The 25,499-nt window shown below is 38.2% G+C and overlaps 1 protein-coding gene across 2 annotated transcripts in view; it reads left to right on the top strand.

The window, feature by feature from the left end:
- The window catches only part of CYBRD1 (cytochrome b reductase 1), a 28,628-nt gene extending 3,789 nt beyond the window's left edge, over window positions 1–24,839 (top strand). The window contains exons 2-4 of one of the 2 annotated variants that reach the window (XM_069471254.1): window positions 12,725–12,933; window positions 20,552–20,706; window positions 21,271–24,839. In XM_069471254.1, the coding sequence (XP_069327355.1) occupies window positions 12,725–12,933; window positions 20,552–20,706; window positions 21,271–21,574 (668 nt within the window). In that variant the 3' untranslated portion in view covers window positions 21,575–24,839. The remainder of the gene's footprint in view (window positions 1–12,724; window positions 12,934–20,551; window positions 20,707–21,270) is intronic. The other variant, XM_069471263.1, reaches the window with a different exon arrangement.
- The last annotated feature ends 660 nt before the right edge of the window (window positions 24,840–25,499 follow it).

Raw genomic sequence — 25,499 nt, 5'->3', positions numbered from 1 at the left:
AACATATTTTTGTTATAAATAAATAAATATGGATATTTTAATAATGTAACTCATAAAAATGTTTTAGATATGATGGTTTTGCTCACTGCTATTAATATATCCCTAGCACCTAGGATAACACCTAGAACTGGCAAGTGGTAGACCAATAAATGGTTGCTGAATGAATGATTATTTCTGTACCATCATTAAATTGTTAGTAAAAAAAATAATAATAATGCAATTTTACAGCCACTCATTTGTGACCATAATAATCGCATCTAAAGTAAATGTGTCTTCCCTTCCCCCTAGTGGTTCTCCTGTTCAGCTAGTTTAGAAGCACTGGTTTAGTCAGCCTCAGGAAAGAATGGACACTGTATCACACTGGAAGTGCACCTTTGTTTTAGGGGCACCTTAGAATGTTACTGCATAAGTACCATCCCTGCCTCCTCTTGCCTTCTTCAATTCTCCCTCCCTTCTTCTGCATCACTGAGTTTCTTCCCCAACCAGATTATTTCCAACATTCTATAATTTCTATCATCTTAAAAAGAAACCATTCTTGACCCTGTATGCCCCACCAACTACTTCCCTAATTCTCTGCTTGCCTTACCACAGAATTTTTTGAAATATTTCTCAATATCAGCAGTTTCCAGTTCCTTTCCTCCTTTTCTCTCCAGTTAGGCTTTCACCTCCCGCTCCACCAAAATTGCTCTTAAGGAAATAACCAATGGCCACCACGTTGGGTCAATTCTCAGTCCTCTTCTCACCAGACTGGCAAGCACTTTTGACATAAGTGACCCCTCACTCCTCCTTTGTACATTTTCTGCACTTGGCTTCTCTTTCTTCACTCATTCAGTCCGTGATCTCATCCAGTCTCTTGGCTTTCAGTGCTATCTATACACCGATCCCTCCCACATTTATGTATTCAGCCCAGTCTCTTTCCTGAACTCCAGACACAAATATCCATCTGCCTACTCAGACCCTCCACTTGGATGTCAAGTTAACATCTCAACTCTTGATCTTGCTCCTGCCTACAAGACCACTCCTCCCATGGGCTCCACGGACTCAGTAAATGGCAGCCCTCTCTTTCTAGATGTTCAGGACAAAATTCTCTTCGTACAGTCATCCTTGATTCTTCCCTTCCATACTTCTCATCTATTCCATCAGAAAATCTTATAGACTCCAGATTCAAAATACAGTATTATCCAAATTCTGACCACTATTTATTAATTTATTGTCTGTCTTCTCCTCCTAGAATGTAAGCTCCCTGAAGGGAGGGATTTTGTCTGTTTTCTTCACTGCTGTATCCACAGTATTACCTAGCATGTGATAGGCATTCAGTAAATATTTACTAAATTAATGGAAGGTTGGCCAATCCTTTAAACCAGGTGTTGTACCTACAAGGATCAGGTGCACAAATAGGTGAAGTGGATTGGGTGTATAGCACCCACCAGGGTATCTTCCTGGATTCAACTAAGCATTCAGACATGAGAGACTACAGAGACCACCCTGGGCACCAGTCTGCTCAGAAGGACCTAGGACGGGAGCCAGAGCTTGCTGGCAGGGCAGTGTCGGGTGCTCCCCGCCAGGGGGCATCCTTGCAGCAGCAGTCCACATGGCCCTCAATAAGCTGTCCTTTCCCCAGGTGACAGCTCAGGCACCAGGAGATGAGATCCATATCGGTGCCATCAGGGCTTAATGCCCCCATGCCCCATAGGAACCACTATCTCTTGTAATACTCTATAGTCCTAGTTTTTATGATCCCTACAAGGGATATGTAGTTGACTAGTGTCCCCCAAAAAGATATGTCCAAGTTCTAATCTTTGGTACCTGGGAATATGACCTTATTTGGAAATCGGGTCTTTGCAGATATAACTAAGGATCTCAAGATGAGATAATCCTGGATTTAGGTAGGCCCTAAATCCAATGACTGGTGTCCTTATAAGAGAAAGGAGGAGATTTGAGACACAAAGACACACAGAGGAGAAGGCTACACGAAGACAGAGGCAGAGATTGGAGTGATGAGTCTGCAAGCCAAGGAACACCAAGAATTGCCAGCAGACACGAGAAGCTAGAAGAGTGGTACGAAATGGTTTCTCCTGCAGAGCTTCCAGAAGGAACCAATCCTGCCCAACACCTTGATTTTGGATTTCTGGCCTGCGGAATTGTCAGAGAATAAATTTGTTGTTTTAAGCCACTAGGTTTCTGGTAATTTGTTATACTAGCCCTACCAAGTGAATACAGGTAGAACAGTTACTACTGCAAATAGTTTCCAAACTATTGACATTTTCATCGGCTGTTTATAGATTTTTTTTTTTTTTTTATCTTTCCTCCCAGTCCAGACACAGTTTACCAATTGGGTCATTTTTATTATATATAGTGTTACCTAGTAACATTGGTGACAAACCACTTTGTCTGTTTACTAGGACAGTTAACCAAAGATCAGATCTTCATGCAGCAGAGTAAAGGTATATATTAATACTTCAAGAGGCAGGAACTGTATGGTATTGGCAAAACAGGAAACTTTTTCTTAGCTCCAGTGGATTGTGGATATACAGGGATGCCAGATCAAGGTTGCCAGATCTTCTCACTTTTCCAAGAGAATCTAGATTTTTTAAAAACTTGTTCAAACTAAAAGTAAACCAGCCACAAAAACAAAACCAAACCCCTAAAACATTGTGGTGACCAAGCAAAATAACATCTGTGAACCAAATTCCAGTCCATATCTTCCAGTTTACAGGTGACTTCTGCTAGGATTTTCTGTCTTGACTTTGAGAGGTTTTAAAATTTTCCCTTAAAAGGTAGAACATTCTTTCCTTTTAAAAAAGGCCAGAAATTTTTGTTATAACTGTTTTTCTTTTCTTTTTTTTTTTTTTTTTTTGAGACAGAGTCTCACTCTATTGTCCAGGCTAGAGTGAGTGCCGTGGCGTTAGCCTAGCTCACAGCAACCTCAAACTCCTGAGCTCAAGCGATCCTCCTGTCTCAGCCTCCCGAGTAACTGGGATTACAGGCATGCACCACCATGCCCGGCTAATTTTTTCTATATATATTTTCAGCTGTGCATAAAATTTCTTTCTATTTTTAGTAGAGATGGGGTCTCACTCTTGCTCAGGCTGGTCTCGAACTCCTGAGCTCAAACGATCCGCCCACCTCGGCCTCCCAGAGTGCTAGGATTACAGGCGTGAGCCACCGCGCCCGGCCTGTTTTTCTTCATATAGAAATTTCTTAAAAGATCAAACATGCTTTGAAGACTTTGTACTTTTCTAAGTTTTTTGTTGTTGTTCATTCATTCAATTTCTTCAAATATTATCCTATCCATTTAACTAACATACATTTATTAAGGACTTACTGTATACCAGACACTGCGTAAAACAAATGAATAAGATGCAGCCCTGTCTGATTCTCTTTGATAGCCACTATTTACAAGCTGTTTGCATTTGAGTTGGTCGAAGATGAGTTATGGTTTTCTTTTAGAAATGTAGGTTATACTGATCCTTAAATATTTAGAGCTGGCTGGGACCTTATGTTCAACTCCTCACTTTAGAGATCAAACATCTGGCCTGGGTCATATAACCAAGTGGTATCAGAGCCAGTACTCTTTCTAATCTGTCATAATATTGATATGAGGCACAAGAAAATATAGCTGACCTTTCTAACAACTCAAACTTTCTGGATATTCGTAAACGTCTAGCCACTTAACTGAATTTTTCCCTTTCATACACATATTTGGTACCAAGTAGCTGCCTCTGTGAGGATTTTAATCACTTCAAAGAGATACTTCTAGTGCTAAAATGCAAAAAAAAAAAAAAAAAATCTTCCAAATCACTTCCTTCATTTTGACTCTCCAGAGGTTTTCAGTTTCATGATATTCACGCTGCGAGACAGTTTGAATGCAAGGGCATGTTTCAAAGCTCTGATTCTCTTTGACAGCCACCGCAGGAATCTTTTCAAGAACTCTATTTAAGAGGATTCTCTGCTTTTTCATTTAAACTTGAGATCCTTTGGATGGAATCTGGTAAACTCTTGGGTGCACAGGGAAATGAGTTATAAAGATTGATAATCCTGTTCTGAACATTCTACCAAGGAGGGCAAAATAATACTTACTTTATTGAAAGCATGAAGGGAAGTGTAATGGGTACACCATGTTTAAGTAGAAATTATAAGTGTTTTAAAATTCCAGTGTACTTCAAACTCAATAACTTACTCTTATTTTTGAATTCACTCAAAGCTGTTAAGTGAGTCCAAGTGCACAATACTTTTTACTTATTTGAAAGGACCATTTGATCTTATATTAGCTAATGCTTGGCCCAGCAGTATAATTTGTCTTGAGTTTTGTGGGAGGTTTTTTGGTTTTTTCTTTTAGAGACAGAGTCTCACTGTCGCTCAGGCTGGAGTGCCCAGACGCAATCATAGCTCCCTATAAGCTCAAATTCCTAGGCACAAGGGATCCTCCTGACTCAGCCTCCTGAGTAGCTAGGACTACAGACACGCGCCACCACACCTGGCTAACTTTTGAAAACTTTTTTGTGGAGGAAGGTCTCGGATTCCTGGCCTTAAAGTGGTCCTCTCATCTCAGCATCCCAAAGCACTGGGATTATAGGCCTGGGCCCCACATGCAGCCTGTTTGAGTTTTTGATTTGTGCATTTTGAAAAAGGATCTGTCACACACAGCAAATAAGTGTATAAAGTGATGGATATGTTAATTAGCTTTATTTAACCATTTCACAATGATGTTTCAAAACTTCATGTACACTATAAATATATACAATTTTTACTTGTCAGCTACACCTTAAGTTTTAAAAATATATTCAAAAACAATTAAAAGAGGATTTGCCCATTTGCTGGGAATACTGAATTAATTGCCATGCTGTATTAAAATTTATTTATTCACACATCCTTGCTGAATACATACCAGGTGCCAGGCTCTATGCTAACTAAATACTGGGATGTGACAGTGAACAAGATAAACATGTTCACACTCTTGTGAATCACAAGATTTAAACTCAGAAGAACTAGAGTCAAAATGTTTTTCATGTATGGGGACATATCTCTGTCACCAAGAACTCCTCCTTTGCCACACACACTGTGACAGATCCTAAATTTGCATTACCTATTGCCTGCGGTAAGACAAGCTTGGGTATAGAGATGGTTTTGTAATGGTATATGGATGGAAAGCCCGTGTCAAAGCAGAGACTGTATCTTAGAGAATATATATTTTCACATATTCCTGAGTTTTGATTATGCAAGTAGGAGCTGAGAAATTTTCTAATAGTTAAATTCAAATTCAAGTTACTATATTTTCCACTTCATTGTCTAAAGAATAATTAGTATTAATTTCTTCCTCCCTCCCTTTTCTTTCTTTTTCAGTTTATCACACTAACATGTTCCACCACCAATATCTTTTCCTTTTAGAGGATTTAAATGTATTTCTCACATATATGTGTTCCCGTTTCCCCTCATTTTCTGGGGGAAAATGGAGTACCAACTAGAGCCTCTAACAGCAAACCCTTGTTTCGGTCACAAGTAGCTATTTTATACCATTTTCCCCTTCTTGTGGGCTTGGGAGAGCTTTTTCTTCCTTCTCATTGAACCTCAGGAATGATGTCTAGGTAAGTGCCAAGCCAAAGAAGCAAGAAATATTGAAATTCCACTCTCCAGGCAGTTTTTATAACTGTTGAGAATAACTTCTTGTGTAAGAAATGTGATTTGATTTGTTAAGGTTGCCCTTTTCTCCCAAAGTCCACCATATTTCAGGTATTTATACATTTTTAAAAGCATATAAACAGCTTATGCAAATGTAACATTTTGCAGTTACCTTTCATTTACCCAGAGAGCATTTTGAAGCATAGCCAGCTCTGCAGCAGAGCCTCTCTGTGGCCAGGAGAGATGCTGAGAACTTCCTGTGCTAAAGGTCACATGTCTCAGTCATGTGAGAGCCCCTCACCTCTCCCCAGGCTGCCTATGGAGTAGGGGAGACTGGCCTTTGGGTGTGCAAGCTTGCGAAAATAGTGTCTTAACTTTAAGACTAGAAAGAACTCTTTCGACCATAAGAAATTAATATAATAGACCCCCATGTACTCACCACTCAGATTTAACAGATGTTAAGATTTTTGGCAATGTAAAATTTTACAAGCTAAAACTTGGAGCTGGCAGGAATCAAGGGTGAGGCAGGATGATGTAGGGGAGAGGCTGGAGGTAGGCACAGAAATAAAAGAAGAGATAGGAAAACTCTAAATAGACCTATGGACTCTCAAACCATAATTGTCTTGCCCATTTAGACCAGAGGTGAGCACCTCTGTTGCTTTGGAAACCCCTAAAGGCTTCCTCTTACAGTAATAGGATAATCATTGGTGTTTCCTTGATGACCCCAAATCATCGATAAAAGGTTAAATGTGTTCCATTCATGCTACTGCTGGAGAAAGAAAGCTGGTGTGCAGCCAGTCTGAAAAACATTTGAGTAAATGTAAAAGGTTTAGAAATCAAGTTTTGACACTCAAAGGGAATAGAGTTCAGTTTTATGGAAAATTTATTTTTTCTTTTTTTTTTTCTTTTTGAGATACAGTCTTGCTCTCTCACCCCGATAGAGTGCAGTGGCATCATCATAGTTCTCTGCAACCTCAAACTCCTGGACTCAGGAGATCCTCCTGCCTCAGCCTCCCGAGTAGCTGGGCGAGCACCACAATGCCCAGCTAATTTTTTCTATTTTTAGTAGAGACGAGGTCTTGCTTTTGCTCAGGCTGGTCTCAAACTCCTGACCTCAAGCGATCCTCCTGCCTGGGCCTCTCACAGTGCTAGGATTACAGATATGAGTCACTCACAGAAAATTTGACACATTCCTCTGTGCTGCTCAATAGTATTAGGAAGAGTAAAAAGTCTTCACTGCAAACACAGTTGCCTTTGATTTTTTGGCAACATTTTTTAAAAGTAAACTTTTATTGAAAAACAACAAACATGCAGAAAAGGGGATGTGTTTTTATAATATGAATACATCTGTGGACCCAGATCAATTCTAGGCCCTCCAGAATCCCCCTGGAAATGCTTGTAACATTCCTATCGGTCATGATAACTACTCCTGACTTTTTACATCGGAGACTAGTTTTGATTTGGGAAATTTTTGATATAATATGATCCAGGTTGGAGAGAAAAAGCTATTATGGTTTATTGTTCATAATTTGCTTTTAAGGCAAATACATCCTGAATATTCCCTCTTCACGTATAGATATTCAAGTTCACTCATCTAAGATTCTTCCACCCTCCCTAGTGGTGCTTGGACGATATGATGGTGACAATGATAACAATAGCAACTATAACAACAATAATCATATTAATTTTAAAGCACTAATTCAGGTTGAGCCCACTACCTAACCTCTGTGCCTCAGCATCCTACTCTGTACAATTGTAATTATAGTTGTACCTTCCTCACAAAATGGAGGTGAGAAATAAAACGTAAACATAAAGCACTTAGCATGGTACTTACTACCTAGCAAGGGCTCGTGTGTGCATGTGCACATGTGCACGCACGCGTGTGTACTAAATGAGGCTAAACCAGGAGAAGGGGAGATGTGCTATTAGGTCTTTATATATTGTACATTTTTATTTTACTACTGCCTAATCACACAGATTGTGAAAGGGTCCACTTTGTGGATAAAAGGTCATTGAGTCATTGGGTGAAGAGGCATTTGCATTCCTTGAAAACTAGAGAATTATATAGGGTGTGCCACTGAATGTTCAGAAGAGAAGAAGCACAAGGAGGGGAAACCCCACTGTTTGAGTTGACATCAATTTGGTTTCTAGATTTTGATCAGTCTGCAGAAAGTGCTTTCCATTTGTTTATTTAAAAAATATGGGATGGGCATGATGGCTTATACCTCTAATCCCAGCCCTTTGGGAGGCTGAGCTAGGTGGATTGTTTGAGGCCAGGAGTTTGAGGCTACGATGAGCTATGATTGTGCCACTACACTCTAGCCTGGGCAACAGAGTGAGATCCTGTCTCTAAAAATAAAAAAAAATTAAAAAAAATTAAAATAAAAAATACTGATGGATCTCACAAACACACACACACACACACACACACGTATAAGTAAAACTGGTGAACTCTAAATAAGGTCAGTGATTACATAGATGTCAATTTCCTGATTGTGATATTGTACTACAGTTATGTAAGTTATGTCACCATTGGGGAATCCTGGGTGAGAAGTATATGAAATGTCTCTGTATTATTTCTTACAACTGCATGTGACTATACCATTATCTCAAAATAAGAGTTTAAAAAAATAAGTTCTAGTGTTCTATAGCTGTGGTCCCCAACCCAGGCTACAGACTGGTACTGGTCTGTGGCCTGTTAGGAACCCAGCTGCACAGTAGGTGAGTGGCAGGTGAGCAAGCAAATCTTTCTTTCTTTCTTTCTTTTTTTTTTTTTTGAGACAGAGTCTCGCTCTGTTGCTCAGGCTAGAGTGCCGTGGCATCAGCCTAGCTCACAGCAACCTCAAACTCCTGGGCTCAAGCAATCCTCCTGCCTCAGCCTCCTGAGTAGCTGGGACTACAGGCATGCGCCACCATGCCCAGCTAATTTTTTCTGTATATATTTTTAGCTGTCCATATAATTTCTTTCTATTTTTAGTAGAGACGAGGTCTTCAGCCTCCCGAGTAGCTGGGACTACAGGCATGCGCCGCCATGCCCAGCTAATTTTTTCCTGTATATATTTTTAGCTGTCCATATAATTTCTTTCTATTTTTAGTAGAGACGAGGTCTGACTCTTGCTCAGGCTGGTCTCAAACTCCTGACCTCGAGTGATCCTCCCGCCTCGGCTTCCCAGAGTGCTAGGATTACAGGCGTGAGCCACCGCAGCCGGCAGCAAATCTTCATCTGTATTCACAGCGGCTCCCCATCTCTCACATCACTGCATAAGCTCCGCCTCCTGTCAGATGAGCAGCGGCATTAGATTCTCTTAGTGAATGTAAACTGCACATGCGAGGGATCTAGGTTGCTCACTCCTTATGAAAATCTAACACCGGATGATCCGAGGTGGAGCTGAGGCAGTGATGCTAGTGCTGGGGAACAGCTTCAAATACAGATTATCATTAGCGGAGAGGTTGGACAGCACAATTAATGTAATATCTTGAATCATCCTGAAACCATCCTGCCCTCAGGCACCACCGCCCGCCCCCCCACCACCACCCCGCCCCAGCCGTGTTCATGGAAAAATTGTCTTCCATGAAACCAGTTCCTGGTACCAAAAAGGTTGGGGACCACTGTTCTATAGGATTATCGGATAACTATAGTTAACAATAACATACACTTTCAAGTAGCTAGAAGAAAGTATATGGAATGTTCCCAACACAAAGAAATGATACATGTTTAAGAGGATGGATTGCTAATTACCCTGATCTGATCACTATCCATTGTATGTATTGAAACATCACTATGTACTCCATAAATACGTACAATTATTACGTGTCAATCAACAAATTAGGAAAAAATACTTATGGAGCTATATACTTTGAGCCTAGGGCTGTCTTAGGCTCTAGGGATACCAGGAGAAACAGCAAGACACATTAATGCCCTCAGAAAAGATGAAGTAGAGCAAGAGGGTACCTTCAGCTGCTTTAAAAGTATACTCTTTAAGGTATTGCATTAAATAGTTTCAATTAAATGGTTAAATATTTCTATTCATTAAGTATAGAAGTGATTATCCAAAGTCTCCATGTTCTCAAGGAAGGATAATCAACCAACACTTATAAGATACTCATACACACTAAAATTAGTAAGCAGCAATCCTTCAAGGTTTGGATTAGGTAAAAGGAATACTGCCCTAACGGTGAGGGCTGTGGAGTGTTGGAGTGGGACTGAAGAATGGGAGGAATGACAACTTGCTCTGAAAGCTTTAAACAGACTGAATTCACATCTGTCTTTGTAGGTTATGCGTTTCTGCCTAAAAAGGGAATAGATGATCCCTTATATTTTTATGATCCTATGAAGTTTTATATATTCTTATTATAAATGACTTTGATGGAGTGAGGCTCATTTTTTTTGGCGGAGTTAAAAAATGTACATGATATACTGCTGATACAGTGGAATCCATTTTCCAAGGAAGTATTCTTTAAACTTTTTCAATCTGCCACATATTTCCAGATATCTAAATTTTCCCTGATGTGGACTGGAGGCATGGATAGGGGCTTAAACTAGGACACGCAAAAAAAAAAACAAAAAACCCAACCCTTTTATTTATTTATTTGAGGCCATGGTCATTCATTTATTTCACATTTTATTCTCGTTACGTTAGGCTGGGAGAGGAAGGCACCATGCACCAATGTATTGATTGTGCTATTTTTTTGTCTTTCAGACAGCATCAGGATCCAGGTTCTGTCTTTAAGTAAGGTTTCTAGATCAGAATCAGAAGAGGGTAGACCACTGCTATGGGGGGGTTTGGGCTAACAGGAAAAAGGCAGGGGATAGGCATGGAGCTGACCATGGAAGATTCATGTTCCAGGGCTGCCATCTAGGTGCCCTAAGATCCTGCATGTAGCTCAAGGGTGGAGGAGTCCACAGTGGCCCCGCCACGTGAACAGGGATGGCACAGGCCCAGGGCTGGTACCCGGGAGGTGGGAAGTCAGGTGCGTCTGCACAGGGAGGCCCTGAAAAGATACTGGCCTTCCATCTGTATCCCAGAATCCTGTGTAGGGCCTCCTCAATGGACAGGGCCAAGGTTGGCCTCCTGGGTAGTCCAGTAAAAGTCCTGCAAAGACATTACTGCCAGCTCCTTTTTATGCCTCTCTGCTCAAGACAGTGGGCAATTGCTTTAGACCACTCATGGTTTTTCTTGCTCAACTCTTCAAATTCAAGAGACATCCATTCTTCCAGGAAGCTCTGGGTCTCCTGGCCACTCCGAGGGTTAATTAACTGGTCTGATGGTTTTTCTGGTTTCTTGGTTTCTTTTTCCTTCTTTACTTCCTGAGAGTTTCTAGTAATTTTATTCTGATATCTCACTTTCTCCATTTTTACTCCTGAGTTTTTTCCTGGGATTCTTCTCACTGAAGCCTCAGGGCCTAATCCTGGGTTGGAAGAGAATCCAGGAGAGTCAGAGATGCCCAAGTGTGGAAATGTGCTTGCTCCTTTCTGCTTCGGGTGGTCTCTCCAAAAAAAGTCCTTTTTAAAAGCCTTTTTATTGACATTTAATCTACACGCAGAATGACAAATCTTTCAGTGAACACCTCTGTAAACAGCACTAGGTTGAAAAACAGAGTATTAGTGGGAGCCTTCGAAATCCCGTGTACATTCTGTTGTGCAATGTCCCTTCCTCACAAGGACAACTAGTAATATTATCCTGACTTAGAACTGCAGAGACGAGTTTTGCCTGGTTTTTTACTTCATATAAATTGAATCACACTATATACTTGTTAATGTTTGGCTTCTTGGGATTGACATTATAGGTTGATCCATATTGTTGAGTGTTATTCTAGTTATAGCTCATTCATTCTCTTTGATGTATATTATTCCATAGTGTGAATTCATTTATTCATTCTATTGATGGTGGGCATCTGGGGGATTTCCAGGTTTTGGCATCATAAATAGTGCTGCCGATAATATTCTAGGACGTGTCTTTGGTGAACATATGTACATATTTCTTTTCGGCATATACCCAGGAGTGAAATTGATGGACCATAAGGTATGCATAAGCTTAGCTTAAGTAGATACTGCCAATTTTCCGAAGTGTTTGCTCTTATTTAAACTACTGGGTCAAGCGAGGTGGCTCACACCTGTAATCCTAGCACTCTGGGAGGCTGAGGCAGGAGGATGGTGTCAGGTTGGGAGTTTGAGACCACCCTGAGGAAGACCAAGACCCACCTCTACAAAAAATAGAAAAATTAGCCAGAGGTGGTGGTACATGCCTGTAGTCCCAGCTACTCTGGAGGCTGAGGCAGGAATATGGTTTGAGCCCAGGAGTTTAAGATTGCTGTGAGTTATAACGGTGCCACTGCACTCTAGCCCTTGCAACAGAGCAAGATCCTGTCTCAAAAAAATAAATAAACTACTATCAGCAGAACATTACAGTTCTGATTGCTTTACATTCATTTCAATAGTCAGTATTTTCCGCATTTAACCGTTCGGATATGTGGTAGAGGAATTCTCATTTGGTTTCAATTTGCATTTCTCCAATGACTAATGAAGTTGATCTCTTATGTTTTATTAGCCATTTGGATATACTCCTTTGTGAAATGTCATTTAAATCTTTTGCATATTTTTTATTCCTTAGTCTTCCTTTTTCTTATCAAAGTAAGACACTTTTAAGAAGAAAAGTGACCATAGGCGTAAACCAGATAATATGATTAAGAATTTGGTTCGAATGTGAGAAGTTTGAAATATTTGGGAGGCATCTATATGGAGATGTCAAGAAGGCATTGGATTCTGTGGGTCTGGAGTATAGAAGACAGTTCTGGGATGAAGATGTAAATTTTGGAGTCCCTGCCATGTAGATATCATTTCAGTGAAAGAGGGAATGAAATCACCCTCAGAGAGTGCAGAGGGAGAAAAAGCCTGAGGACTGAGCCTGAGAGGCACCAAGGTTTCTTCACAAGTGGGAAGTGAAGAAAATGCCAGCCCAGAAAGAGCCCCCAGAGGCAGGAATAACATGGGGAAGAGGGGAGAAGCAGAAGCAAGAGAAAAGGGTTTCAGAAAAGGGAGTGACCAACTGTTTATTTTGTGTTGATTTAAAAAAAAAAAATTCTGTCCCCTTTTATCTCTCCCTAGCCATCATCGTGTACAGACTGCCGTGGACCTGGAAATGCAGCAAGCTCCTGATGAAATCCATCCACGCAGGGTTAAACACCGTGGCTGCCATTCTTGCCACTATCTCTCTGGTGGCCGTGTTTGAGAACCGCAATTACAGGAACATCACCCATCTGTACAGTCTGCATGGCTGGGTTGGACTGACAGTTGTCATATTCTATGTCTTGCAGGTCAGTGTCTCAGTGTATTTATAAGAGGTAAAACAGGCTGGGTATGGTTGCTCATGCCTGCAATCCTAGCACTCTGGGAGGCGGGCGGTGGGGGCGAGGGGTGGGGGAGGATTGCTTGAGGTCAGGAGTTGGAGACCAGCCTGAGCAAGAACGAGATCCTGTCTCTACAAAAAGTAGAAAAATTCACTGGGTGTGGTGACACGTGCCTGTAGTCTCAACAACTCGTGAGGCTGAGGCAGGAGGATCGCTTGAGCCCAGGAGTTTGAGGTTGCTGTGAGCTAGGCTGACGCCACTGTACTCTAGCCTGGGCAACAGAGTGAGACTCTGTCTCAAAAAAAAAAGAAAGAAAGAAAGAAAGAAATATCTAGGAATTATAAAAAAAAGAATATTTATTCTAAAATCTATGAGTCTTAACTAAAATAGTTCTCAGAGGAATATAGACTTAAATGCTTTTATTATTTTTTTTTGAAAGAAAAACTTAAAATACATAAACTGTTCACTTAAACTAAAAGCAGCAAAATACACCAGGAAAAGTAAATTAATAAGGAGCCAAAAAATCCATGAATGATTCTATTCATTTTCTATTGCTGCTATGACAAATTACCACAAACTTGATGGCTTAGCACAACTCAAATTTATTACCCCACAGTTTCTGTACAAAAGAAATCCAGGTTGGCTTGGCTGGTTTCTTTGCTCTGGGTCTAACAAGGCCAAAATTGAGGTATCAGCCCGCCTGGGCTCTGACTGGGAAACTGGTGTAGAATCAGCTTCCAAGCTAATTCAGGTTGTTGGCAGAATCTAGGTCCTCGCAGCTGTAGGAGTGAGGTCTCCTTTCCTTGCTGCTGTCAGCTAGGGGTTGCCCTGGACCCTACAGTCCCTTCTCTGCTCCTGTACACAGCTTCTTCCATCTCACTGCTAATATTATGTTTAATATAATTCTGATTTTAAATGCGGTAAGAGTCTTAAACTTTATGGAGAAGAACAAATATCCAAAAATAACCAAGAAAAGTTTGAAAAAGAAGTGAAGGGAGACCTGCCTCATTCCAAACAAGTAGTCAACACAGGAACAAACAAATACATTCATGGAAAGAATAGAGAGTACAGAAACAGTCTGAGTGTGAATGAAAACTTCTTCTGTGACACAATGGTGTTTCAATTTAGTGGAGAAAGAATGCTTATTTAATAAATGCTATTCTTTTGGAAGAAAACAATTGAAAACAAAAGAACTTGGTATATCACACGATAGGAAAAAAAAAGATTTCAGATAGATTAAAGGTCTACATGTAAAAACCAAAGGCAATGAAAAGAGAAAAAGAAAATTAAGAAATAGAGTATATAACTTGTTTAATCTGAGGTAGGGGAAGCCATAAGGTTGACAAGAAATTCAAAAGCCATAAGGAAAAGAAAGATATATTTGACTACAAAAAGTTTTTTAAAAATTATATGTGACAAAAGATACCAAAGTCAATAGAAATTGCACAAAGAGATATGGGAACAGTCATATGTAATGTGTTAATAGTTAGTGTGTTTAATATATAAGCAACCTAAACATTAATAATAAAAAGGCAACCGAATAGAAAAGTAAACAAAAGATTTGAGCAGGCAGTTCATAGAAGAAAATTAAATCACCAACAAGCACATGACAAGATGTTCAACCTCACTAAGGAGTTAGGGAAATATAAGTTAAAACAATCAAATAGTATTTTTCTCCCATAAGATTGACAAAGGGTGCTCTCATACACTGCTAGTGAGAAAGTAAATTGTCACCAAATTTGGGGGAAATAATTTGTTCGTATCTGTGGATTTATTTTAACATGCTTACCCCTTGACCTAGCAACCTCACATTTGGGAGGAAGGGAAATAGAATAGCATCACATAAAGAACTTTAAAAAGGATTTTTAGAGCATCATTATACAGTCAGGAAACAAACAGGAAGCAACCTAAATATCTATCAATATGGAAATGTTAAATAATATGTGGAAATCCATATTGTTGGATATTATACTGTTATTACAAAAAATGTAGCTATACCTCCAGACCAAGGGTGAAATCCATGATATGTTCTTTAGTATAAAAAATGTGGGGGAGTAATATGTATACTAAAATGTCATTTTTATGAAAAAGAAAAGAAAAGAAAGAAAGAAAGAAAGGGAAAAAGCATATATGTGTAGATATGTGAAGACCGGTGTGGAAGAATATGCTAAACTGCTCCTAATGTGGGAATGAGATTGGTTGGGGGAATTATTAATTTTTAATTTTAATTTTTAAAACATGTTTTGTTTGATTTGCTTGGACATATGGCTCTTTCGTTTGAAATATAAGTAAATCACATATGTTATATACAAATCATGTACATATATATAATTTTTAAAAGTAACCAAACAGCACGGGAATGTCATGCTTGGTTCCTTCTGGCGGTTCCTTCAGGAATGAGGTGAACAGTTTCCTATTCCTAGTCTAGGAAAGATGACTACATTTTAGCTTTATTCCTTTATTGTTTAAAAGCTATTTTTAAGTTGTTTGCATTGCTTCTCTGGAGAAGTGACAGAACAGATCACCCAGATGTGCTCAAAAAGAAATTAAATGAAAGAACATTTTCTTTCCCAATGCAAAGAAACCATTTCTAAGCTTGCTTTTTTCACTTTTGATAGAAGCTAAGATCCTCCCTTATGATTTATAAAGATTCCTGCCTCAAGAGGGGAAGCAGCCTCACTTTCTGAGTCAAGACCAATTCTCTCCAAGCGGTGGTTCTTGGGGCTGCCACTTGTAGGTGGAGAACAGGAAGCCCTACCCAGGGGGTGTTCACCGCCACACTGCTATGCACTTCAGTCACAAAGTGTAACTGTGTGCCCTTCAGCCGAGTGTGGGGGGTCAGTTTGCACTCCTCTTCAGTCCCACTCAAGAAACAGACCTACTGCATAGCATGAAGAGGATGGGAAAGATTTTTGAAATTAGATCCTCTCACCTTAGCACTGCTGGGGTTTCGTTTAGCCACTATGTGTAAAGTCAGGATTTACCTGCCCCGTGAAGCTAGTGTCTGGATTGTTTCAGTAAAAAAAAAAAAAAAAAAAAGGAAGGCATCAAACAATAAAATAATAAAGCAAAAAAAGCTGAAAGCTCTTCACCCTTCCAACATTGTATTTAAAGCATTTCAAGTGTAGAATTTTCAACTTAACTTCTGAGACCTAGCCTGTGGGGCATTTAAAAAAAAAAATAAACTATTTTATGTATGTAGAAGTTATGAATAATCATAATAAAATCAACTCCCATGACTCCACATTCTGCCCAATTTAGAAAGCATAGGACCTCCACCCACCTACCCAATACCCCCTTGATCCCACAATTCCTACCTGCCCCAGCCCCTAGAGGTAACCACTCTCCCGGTGTTGTTTCTCATTCTCTGATTTTCTTTATACTTTTACCACATACTGTGACTCAATATATTGTTTTATGTATCATTTAGTAATTAAATAATATGTTGTTTAATTAAATAATACTGATCAAATACCATGTTGTTTAATTAAATTCATTAATTAAACAACATGGTATTTAATTTAAAATATTAATTAAGTAAACAATATGTTGTTTAATTAAATAACATTGATTAATTTTAAAATGTGTTGTTTAATTAAATAATGTTGATTAATTAAATGATGCAGTGTTTAATTTTGCTTTTTAACTTATTTTTTTCAAGGCAAAGAGCTAAGTATAATAATTTTACTTTTTTAATTGAACATTTTTTTAAAAAGGGTCTCATACTATATATATTCTATTCAAATATTTTACTCTACTGATTCAACTATATTGATTGCTCTAGCTACAGTCCATTCATTTTTACTTTTATATTCCACTATATAAATATGCTCCAAATGTACTTACTCATTCTCCTGCTATTAGACATTTGCGTTATTTTCAATTGTTTTCTGTTACAAACTATGCTGCATTGAACATTTATATACACATATTCTGGTCCTCATATTCAAGGGCTTCTCTGGGCATATAAGTAGGAGTGGAATTACATGCTCAACCTAAAAAGATAATGCCAAATTTGTTTCCAAAGTGGTTGACCCCAATTATATTCCTGCCTGCCGTTTATAAGAGTTCCCATATGGCATATCTTTGCCAGCTTGCATCTTCTTCAGACTTTTAAATTATTGCCAAACTAGTGGATCTATAATGATATCTTTTTGTTTGAATGTTCATTTCACTAGTGTTTTCTCTTCTAAGAAATATTTGTTCACGTCTTTTGTCCACATAAAAAATAAGTTTGTTGGCCGGGCGTGGTGGCTCACACCTGTAATCCTAGCATTATGGGAGGCCAAGTCGGGAGAATTGCTTGAGCTCAGGAATTCGAGACCAGCCTGAGCAAGAGTGAGACACCGTCTCTATTAAAAAATAGAAAGAAATTTGGCCAAGCAACTAAAAATATAAAAAAAAGTTAGCCGGGCGTAGTGGCGTAGGCCTGTAGTCCCAGCTACTTGGGAGGCTGAGGCAGGAGGATCAATTGAGCCCAGGAGTTTGAGGTTGCTGTGAGCTAAGCTGACACCACGGTACTCTACCAGGCAACAGAGTGAGACTCTGTCCCCCCTAAAAAAAAAAAATTTTTGTCTTTCTTTTGTAAGAAAAACAGATACGTAAGACTTCTGTATTAAATTTCTTATCGTTTATATGTATTGCTATATCTTCTTCCAGTTTGAAGCTTGCATTTTCTCTCTTTTGTTAATATTTTTTGATAAATAGAAATTCTCAATTTATTTTATCATTGAAACAACCCCTTCTAAATGAAAAATTCTCAATTTTAATGCAACCAAATTAATTATCTTTTCCTCTAAGATTATAATTTTTTGTTTTGTTTTCTTTTGGTGACTTGTTTATGAAATCCTTTTCCACCCTGAGGTCAAAACAGTCTCTTATGCTTTCTATTAAAAGTATTAAAGTTTTGTCTTTGATATTTAAGTGATTAATTCATCTGGAATTAACTTTAGTGTATGATGTTGTGATACAACTTCATTTTTTATGCAATGGATGCGCTGTTTCCCCATGACAATTTATTGAATTGTCTCTGCTCTTGCCATTTACCTGCAATGCATATTTTTGTCATATACAGTCTCCTCCTCTGTCTCCTAGCCAGCAAGGTACAGAATTGAAGAGCATAGAAGTATTGAAGTATGTAGAAGTGTGTAGAAGAAGAAGTAGAGATAAGAATTCTTAACTTGTTCTTAAAGAGAATACTTCTAATATTTTATTATTGCATGCAGATGCTTCTCATTTCCTCTATCCTTGTTTGTGGAAAGGTTTTGTTTTACTTTTTCAAATGAGTATACATGGAATTTTATTGAATGCTTTTTCTGTATCTGTTGAAATGAATATTGCTTTTCTTCTTTCTAATTAATTTATTTATTTTTATTGATACACATTAATAATAGTTGTACATATTTTGGGGGTACATGTGATATTTTAATACAAGTGTACAATGTGTAAGGAACAAAGCAGGGTAATTGGGATATCATCACTTCAAATATTTATCTTTTTTGTGTGTTGGGAGCATTCCAATTCTTCTCTTTTAGATATTTTGAAATATACAACAAATTATTATTAGATATAATCTCCCTACTGTAAGTTTTTTCTTTAATATTAATCAATTATATCAATATATTCTGTTTTTAAACTTGGGTGAATTAAAAGTGTATTTAATTGTCTCAAGATTCCCTTTTGCTCTCTGAAATATCCAAATTCTTTTTTCCTGCTATTTTCTTTGTACTAACTGGGCTTCTCAGAAATATCATTTCACAACTTCATGGCTTTGCTGAGTGGGAGGAATTTTGGCCCCCAACTTCTCCCTTGTTCAGATCTAGAGAGCAATAGTGTTTAGAAAGCAGGGTTTGCAACCAAGGAGACCTCAGTTGGAATTAGGTTCATCCATTTGGTAGCTGGTGACCTTAGACAAGTAACTTAACTTCTCTGGATTTAGTTTGTTCAGCTATAAATTAAGGCTTATGATCCTTCACAAAATCATAAGAATCAAAGCCAAATAATGCATAGAAAGGGTTAGCCCAGCGCTTAGCACACTGGAATGACACAAGTTAGCTGTTGTTATTAGCAGTGTAAATCTTGTGGTAGGCTCCTCTAGGACCTGAAGGTGGCATTTTTCATCTCTACTATAGATACAGGATTACAGGTGTGAGCCACTGTGCCCGGCCTGTTGAAAGAATTTTTTTAACGACGAAAGGAAGATTTAGGGGAGTTAACTTGCTTGGGGATCGTGCAAGCAAATTTCTGACATTGTATCTGCCTTAAATCATTGAACTTTACAGAATTATAAAAGACATACGTGATAAATTATGAAAGAAATGAGAGAAAACTGTAAGAATCTTAGGAATAAAAATGGTCAGGAGAACAGGAATATGAGAAATATATATTTTTATGGGTAAGTCACAGAAAAAATATGGTGACTTACAGAAATGTATTTGTGCTGAATCCCTGACAGTCACTTACCTGAGCCACATTCTCATGTAGAAAACACAGCATGGATATCAGGAAGCTGAACTTCACTGAAGGCCATTTAGGAATATTCTGAACCACTAACGGGTAACTCTGAAGCATTTCTAATATATTCAGGCATCTTTGGTATTAGGTGAACAATAAAATATGTAAACCAGCCTATCAACTGCATTTTTTTATTACTTTACATTTATTACCATAAGCTGATTCTAAACGTGTGTGAGGACTTTGGACCCCTCCTCCTGCCTCCATTCTTCTGCCCCTCCCCCCGCATTAGTCCTTGGAGCTTAATTAGGAAAGATGAACGGTGATGTTAGTGCTTGTCTCCCATTCTCTGCTCTTCTCATAGTTGTTTTTTGGGGGTGATAGATCCTACATAGGTACCTGAAAAAAATATTCCTTTAAACTTAGTAATTCAGCAGCCACTGAGTCATCTTTGTTTTCTTGAGGAGAGGAGAATACTTAACTGGCAGGTGGGCGGAGCAACGAAACAAAACAAAACTGTCCAAGTATAACAGACTTCAGTTTATTTAGGAATCTTGCTGTCTGCTCTGCAAAAATGTATCCCACTAGGGATTTATTTATCAAGGAAATGAAGATAACTTTTCTGCAGAATTCATTTCTTCCCCATGAAACAAAATTGTCAACTTCTTTCCACGTAGCTTTTTAGGTTGAAGTGAGTAAAGTATATGTCCTAATGTATTTGGGTTTAGTGATTTTAAAAAAATATCTTACTTCCTTTCCTCCTTGGCAACATCAGGAAATTGATAAAAACAAACAGGTAAGTACCAGAATGTTCACTACAGCCTTGTTAATGATAGCAAAAAAACTGGAAACATAAATGTCCATAAATTAAAAAACATATATATATTATGTATAACACGTATAATATGCATGTATAGGGATAGAAATTTTCTGGGAGGATACATGAGAAGGTGGTAATAGTTGTTACCTTTAGGTAGTAGAACTGGGGGTGGGGAAGCTTACTTTTCATTTTATGCTTCTTGGTTCTACATGAAAGGTTTTCTCATTTTACACATATTGTTTTTTAAATAATAATTTAAGGTTAGTTAAAGCTTAAAATTAAATTATAACCTTTGCATTTTTTTGTCTTTAGCTTCTCCTAGGTTTTTTGGTCTTTCTGCTTCCTTGGGCTCCACTTTCTTTCCGATCATTTTTAATGCCCATACATGTTTATTCTGGACTTCTCCTCTTTGGAACAGCGATTGTAACAATACTTATGGGAGTGACCGAGAAACTGTTTTTTGTCCTGTAAGTTGCGTATTCTTCCTGACTGTAATGCTTAAGCTATAATACATTAAATACTTGTTCACTGGGAAAATGTAATATAAATGCAGCAAAATCTTTTTAAATATTAAAAATTAAAAACACTTGTTTTTAAAATAATTTATTATATTGTACGTGTAATATGATACTACTAAAAGCTTAGAAGGACCAAAAAGTCCAACAAATTGCACCACTCTTACAAAATATCTGTTGAAGTTATGCATTCCTTTTCAGTCTTTTTGATATGCATGTTTTTATATTAATTGTAATTACAGTGTACCTACATTTTTGTTTCATATTTTTCAATTTTTAAGTGCTACAGGCATTACAACTGCTATATCATTTTCATATTTATGATTTTTAACAATTGTATGATATACCACTGAGTGAATTATAGCATAACTTAAATTTCTGCTTAATATCAAGCTTTAAGGAAATTTACATTGGAGCTGTACCATTGTTCATTTTGAGCAGATAAATTCAAGGCTATTTTGCGTGTTGCTGTATTACCCTGTTTGTAATTGAACACACTTTCTCCCTTTTTCTTAGGACGAATCCTGCATACAGTACATTCCCACCAGAAGGTGTCTTCGTAAATACCCTCGGCTTTATAATTCTGGTGTTTGGGGGCCTTATTTTTTGGATAGTTACCAGACCACAATGGAAACGTCCTAAAGAACCGACTTCTACCCTTCTTCAGCCAAATGGAGCCACTACAGAGGGAGTGGAAGGCTCCGTGGCAACCAGCTATGGCCACAACATGGACAAATCAGATTCAGAATTAAACAATGAAGTAGCAGCGAGGAAAAGAAACTTAGCCCTTGATGAGGCTGTACAGAGATCCACCATGTAAAATGTAGAGATGTATCAGTATAACTTTACTTCTAAAAACTAGCTCTACAGTTTAGCTTCTCCCATTTAGCCATAAGATAATTGAGTTACATAGCATCAATATTTTTTTTAATCGCAAAGGAAGATTTCTTGAAAGAGTTTGTATTGATTGAGGCCTATGAACGTACATGAATTGGAAAGGATGTAATCAATATAAATAATAGCCGATATAAATTGTGGTTATGTTACTTCTTTCTTGTTGAGGACCAAAGCATCAGCACAGTGCCTTGCACAGAACAGGTGCTCAAAACATGTCTACTAGTTGGTTAATTTGATAAACTGGCAGCATCCTGGCCTGTTGTCATGCAGTCATTTCCTGTTACTTCTGAGAGCCCAGTGATTTCAGAACCAGGTAGAACCAGTCCTAAAGTTTTAAAATCAGATTATGAATATCTGGGACAGAGTTTAGACCATTTTGCTACACAGGTATCATGGTTAGAGTATAGGGAAAAAAATTAGGAAAATAACTGGCTCCTTTCTCCCCATGCCTGGCTTCCGCTCCCTCCCCAGCTTGTTTGGGTTTCAATTAGCCTTGGAGACCAGGGTGTATATTGGGGTATTTTGGAACAGTGTTTGTGTCACAGGTAGTTGAAGAGATCTTCTCTGGTCGGACTTAGAAGATTTTGCAAAACTCAATTTAGGTCCAAGACTTCCCTGGGATTGGTGTGCTTTTTACAACCCAGATTCTAAACCTCTTAGAATAAAAACATGCCTGAATGCTTAAGCAGCATAAACTGCTCTACAAATCTCAAAGAGCAGTTTTATCTAAGTTTCTTTTCTTATTTTTAGAAGTTCTTATGTGGAACTTACTATGAGCCAGACACTCCTCTAAGTACCTCACAGGCATTAGCTCATTCAGTCCCCAGACACACCTGATGAGGTAGGTCCTGTTACTATTCCACAATTATTCGACCCAAGGTCACGCAGCTCATACACGGCAGGACTGAGATTCAAACACTGGCTATCTGGCTCCTCAGTCTGTGACCATAACCACATCACTATGCTATTAACTGTCTTGTACTAATTTGCACCTACTAAACATCCATTGGCTGGGGTGGAATGGGGCTATTTAAGGGGTGCTTCTTTCCCTTTGGCTCAATTTCCAGGCAGATTCCCCAGATAACCAAGGAAAAGGGGCCACCCATACGTGGAGTAGATCATGGGGCCCCTGCCACTGCCAATAAGACATGGCCTACTTTAATATTCCTTTGAGCTTAAAATTGTGTCTTGGTGACAGAAAGATTTGGGCAAGAATATCTATAGCTTTCTTCTGATTCAAGCAGCTGAGAGAGAGAGAAAAAAAGAACATCTGCAGCTTTCATGATTAATTAATTGCAGTTTTTTTCTTAGGATCTTAACTGCTGAATAACTTTGAATTTGGAGATAGAAGAGACCTGTCTCATGGTCTGCCCTGCTCTGGGGCAGTAGTTAGGGTTCTTCCTGCTTTTCATGGAATGTTGGGACCATTTTGAGCTTTGGGTTTCTCAGCAGTGGGTTAGAGGTAACAACTTTTCATGTGTGGAGATCTCTGTCTAGGCTCTGGGCTGACTTAATTAAAATCTAGACTAGTGCCTATACTGAAATGATACTTTTCATTTTTTTGGCTGATTTTTGGCTTCTCTGCAATCTTAAACTGAAGCATTTGAATGTGGATAAAAACCTTACAGTTTACACCAAATACACATAACAGTTTTGGTGCTTAGTGAATTTCCTTTTAGATAATTGGTAATTACTTACAAAGACTGAATATGAGCTACCCTCCATCATATCCCTTAAACTTCATGGAGAACCATTCAAGATTCCCCTATTATAACGCTATTTTCTTATTATTTAGTTAATTCTATTTCCAAAATTGGTAATAGAGACAGAAGTATCCCCAGTGCCCAGCCCTATGCCTGGCACATAGTAGCACAATTAAATTCAGTATGGAAAGAGCGGTACAATCTTGTGCTAAGTCGAAGGAGGAGTTAGTTGCATGGTCACACACCATTTGATAAATGGATGCTTCATTACATAGAGGTGCACAAAATTCCAGGGATTTGGGGGGGCACAGTGACTGAGCCTCAAGAATTTAGGCTCCCATTCCTTTTCATACAGGCCAAGAAAGAGGTTCTGAGTGAAAAGTTAATTATGGATTTGGCACTAGAATAGCTCCATTGCAAAGTATTTGAGCAACACTCATCTCAGAGCTTTATTTTATCTTTCAGGTGGGCTAATGTAAGGGTAATCTTACAGATATTATAGGAACTTCTTTTCTTTCTTTTTTAGCCTTTAATAAAACAATACATAGTAAAATATATCTAGAAAGCCTTTCTGTTTTAGACTCTTCTTATAATGGGCTTTTTATGCCAGTGATAATTGTACCTTTATCTTTCCAAAGCTGATATTTCCTACCTAAAGTATCTCCCCCAAAAATATCTCATTAAAAAGTCCACAAAGAATAGGGGAGAAGAAAGCCTTAGGTATCAATTCCAAAACAGTGATTGAAACCTCCCAAAATAATTATAGTTTATATCATCTGCATAGATAATCTGGCTTGGTTTACCCCATAATCTAATTTCAGAAAAGAAAGCTTTATTTTAACCCTCATCTGAATCAACACTAAAGCCTTTTCTCTCGAAGAGTTTATTGAGAAACTCTAATGAATATACTTTTTGAATTAATGTCATCCAAAGTATACAGCTTCCTGTGTTTCTTGTGTCAAACTGGATCCACCCTCCAAAGTACTTTCCTTCCTTTACTCGCGTAGTTTCATTGAAGCTGTGCTGTTTGGAAACAGCATCTCAGACTTTACAGTGAAATGACAAAGAAGGCAATTACACTTTTGAAAGAATACTGACAAGTGGTTTCTATTTTCTAAAGGACGAAATAAAGAGTGTGTCTCATTTTTAATTAGGCTCTTTCCCCTGCTGAGTTGGAAATTCCAGTGCAGACTGATTGACTGCAACTACCAATCTGAAAGCACCAGGGAAGAAGTAAAGCTTTATGCTAATTTTATTTCAGTATGATGGAGTTTTATCTTGGTATATCCTTTTTATTAATAGATAACTCCAACAGAAAACTGTAACTGCTGTGTCTTATAGGAAAGTGTAGAGGAAAGAAAATTATTATTTATCGTCTACAAGGTACCTAAAAATCTTACATGGAAAAGATTTCTATCTTTAAATTTGTCTTTTTATCTTAGAGCATTTATGGAAAAATATCAAATATCCTGAATATTTTATAGGAAGAAATATGCATCTATTTTTTCTTAACTCTTTATATAGCAATAAAAGTTATTTTGGAAACTCTGTGTGTGTGTTATCAATTTGTCCAGGCTATAAGGTATAGGCATTGTTCTGAAAGTATCTTCCCCGTGGTTTCTTATTTGTTTGTTTGCTTTTCAGTGGGGATAATTTTTTTAAGTACCTTTATTGAAAATGCTACCAGATTTCTCTATAAAGTGTATTCTGATACCATACCTTTTACATTGCTAGAAATATCAGAGGACTGTTTCCAAACTGTCATGGTGTTCCCCTCCATGCAGTGTCTGAATTGGAGCCACACTCTAGTGTAGAAGGGTGCCAGAGACAAGGGCAACCCAAGCAAATGCAGTTTAAGTTGGAAAATCATGGAAGAAGAACCTATTACATGTGCTAGTTGTTATGGAACTCTGTGTTTATTGTTCTTGAGAAGGTACATAATTTATAATGGATGAATAGGTTTGTTTGTCTGTTTTAATTTTTGGTAGCGATGGGGTCTCACTACGTTGCCTGGGCTGGTTTCAAACTCCTGGGCTCAAGTGATCCTCCACCTTGACCTCCCAAAAGGCGGGATTACAGGTATGAGCCACCATATCTGGACTGTTTGTTTGTTTGTTTCCAAATAAGAAAGAAGAATCATTAACA

Source organism: Eulemur rufifrons, chromosome 1, assembly GCF_041146395.1.
Source record: "Eulemur rufifrons isolate Redbay chromosome 1, OSU_ERuf_1, whole genome shotgun sequence".
NCBI classification, from domain to species: domain Eukaryota; kingdom Metazoa; phylum Chordata; class Mammalia; order Primates; family Lemuridae; genus Eulemur; species Eulemur rufifrons.
The sequence above is the reverse complement of the archived record's forward strand: the minus strand, read 5'-3'. Positions and strand labels throughout refer to the sequence as shown.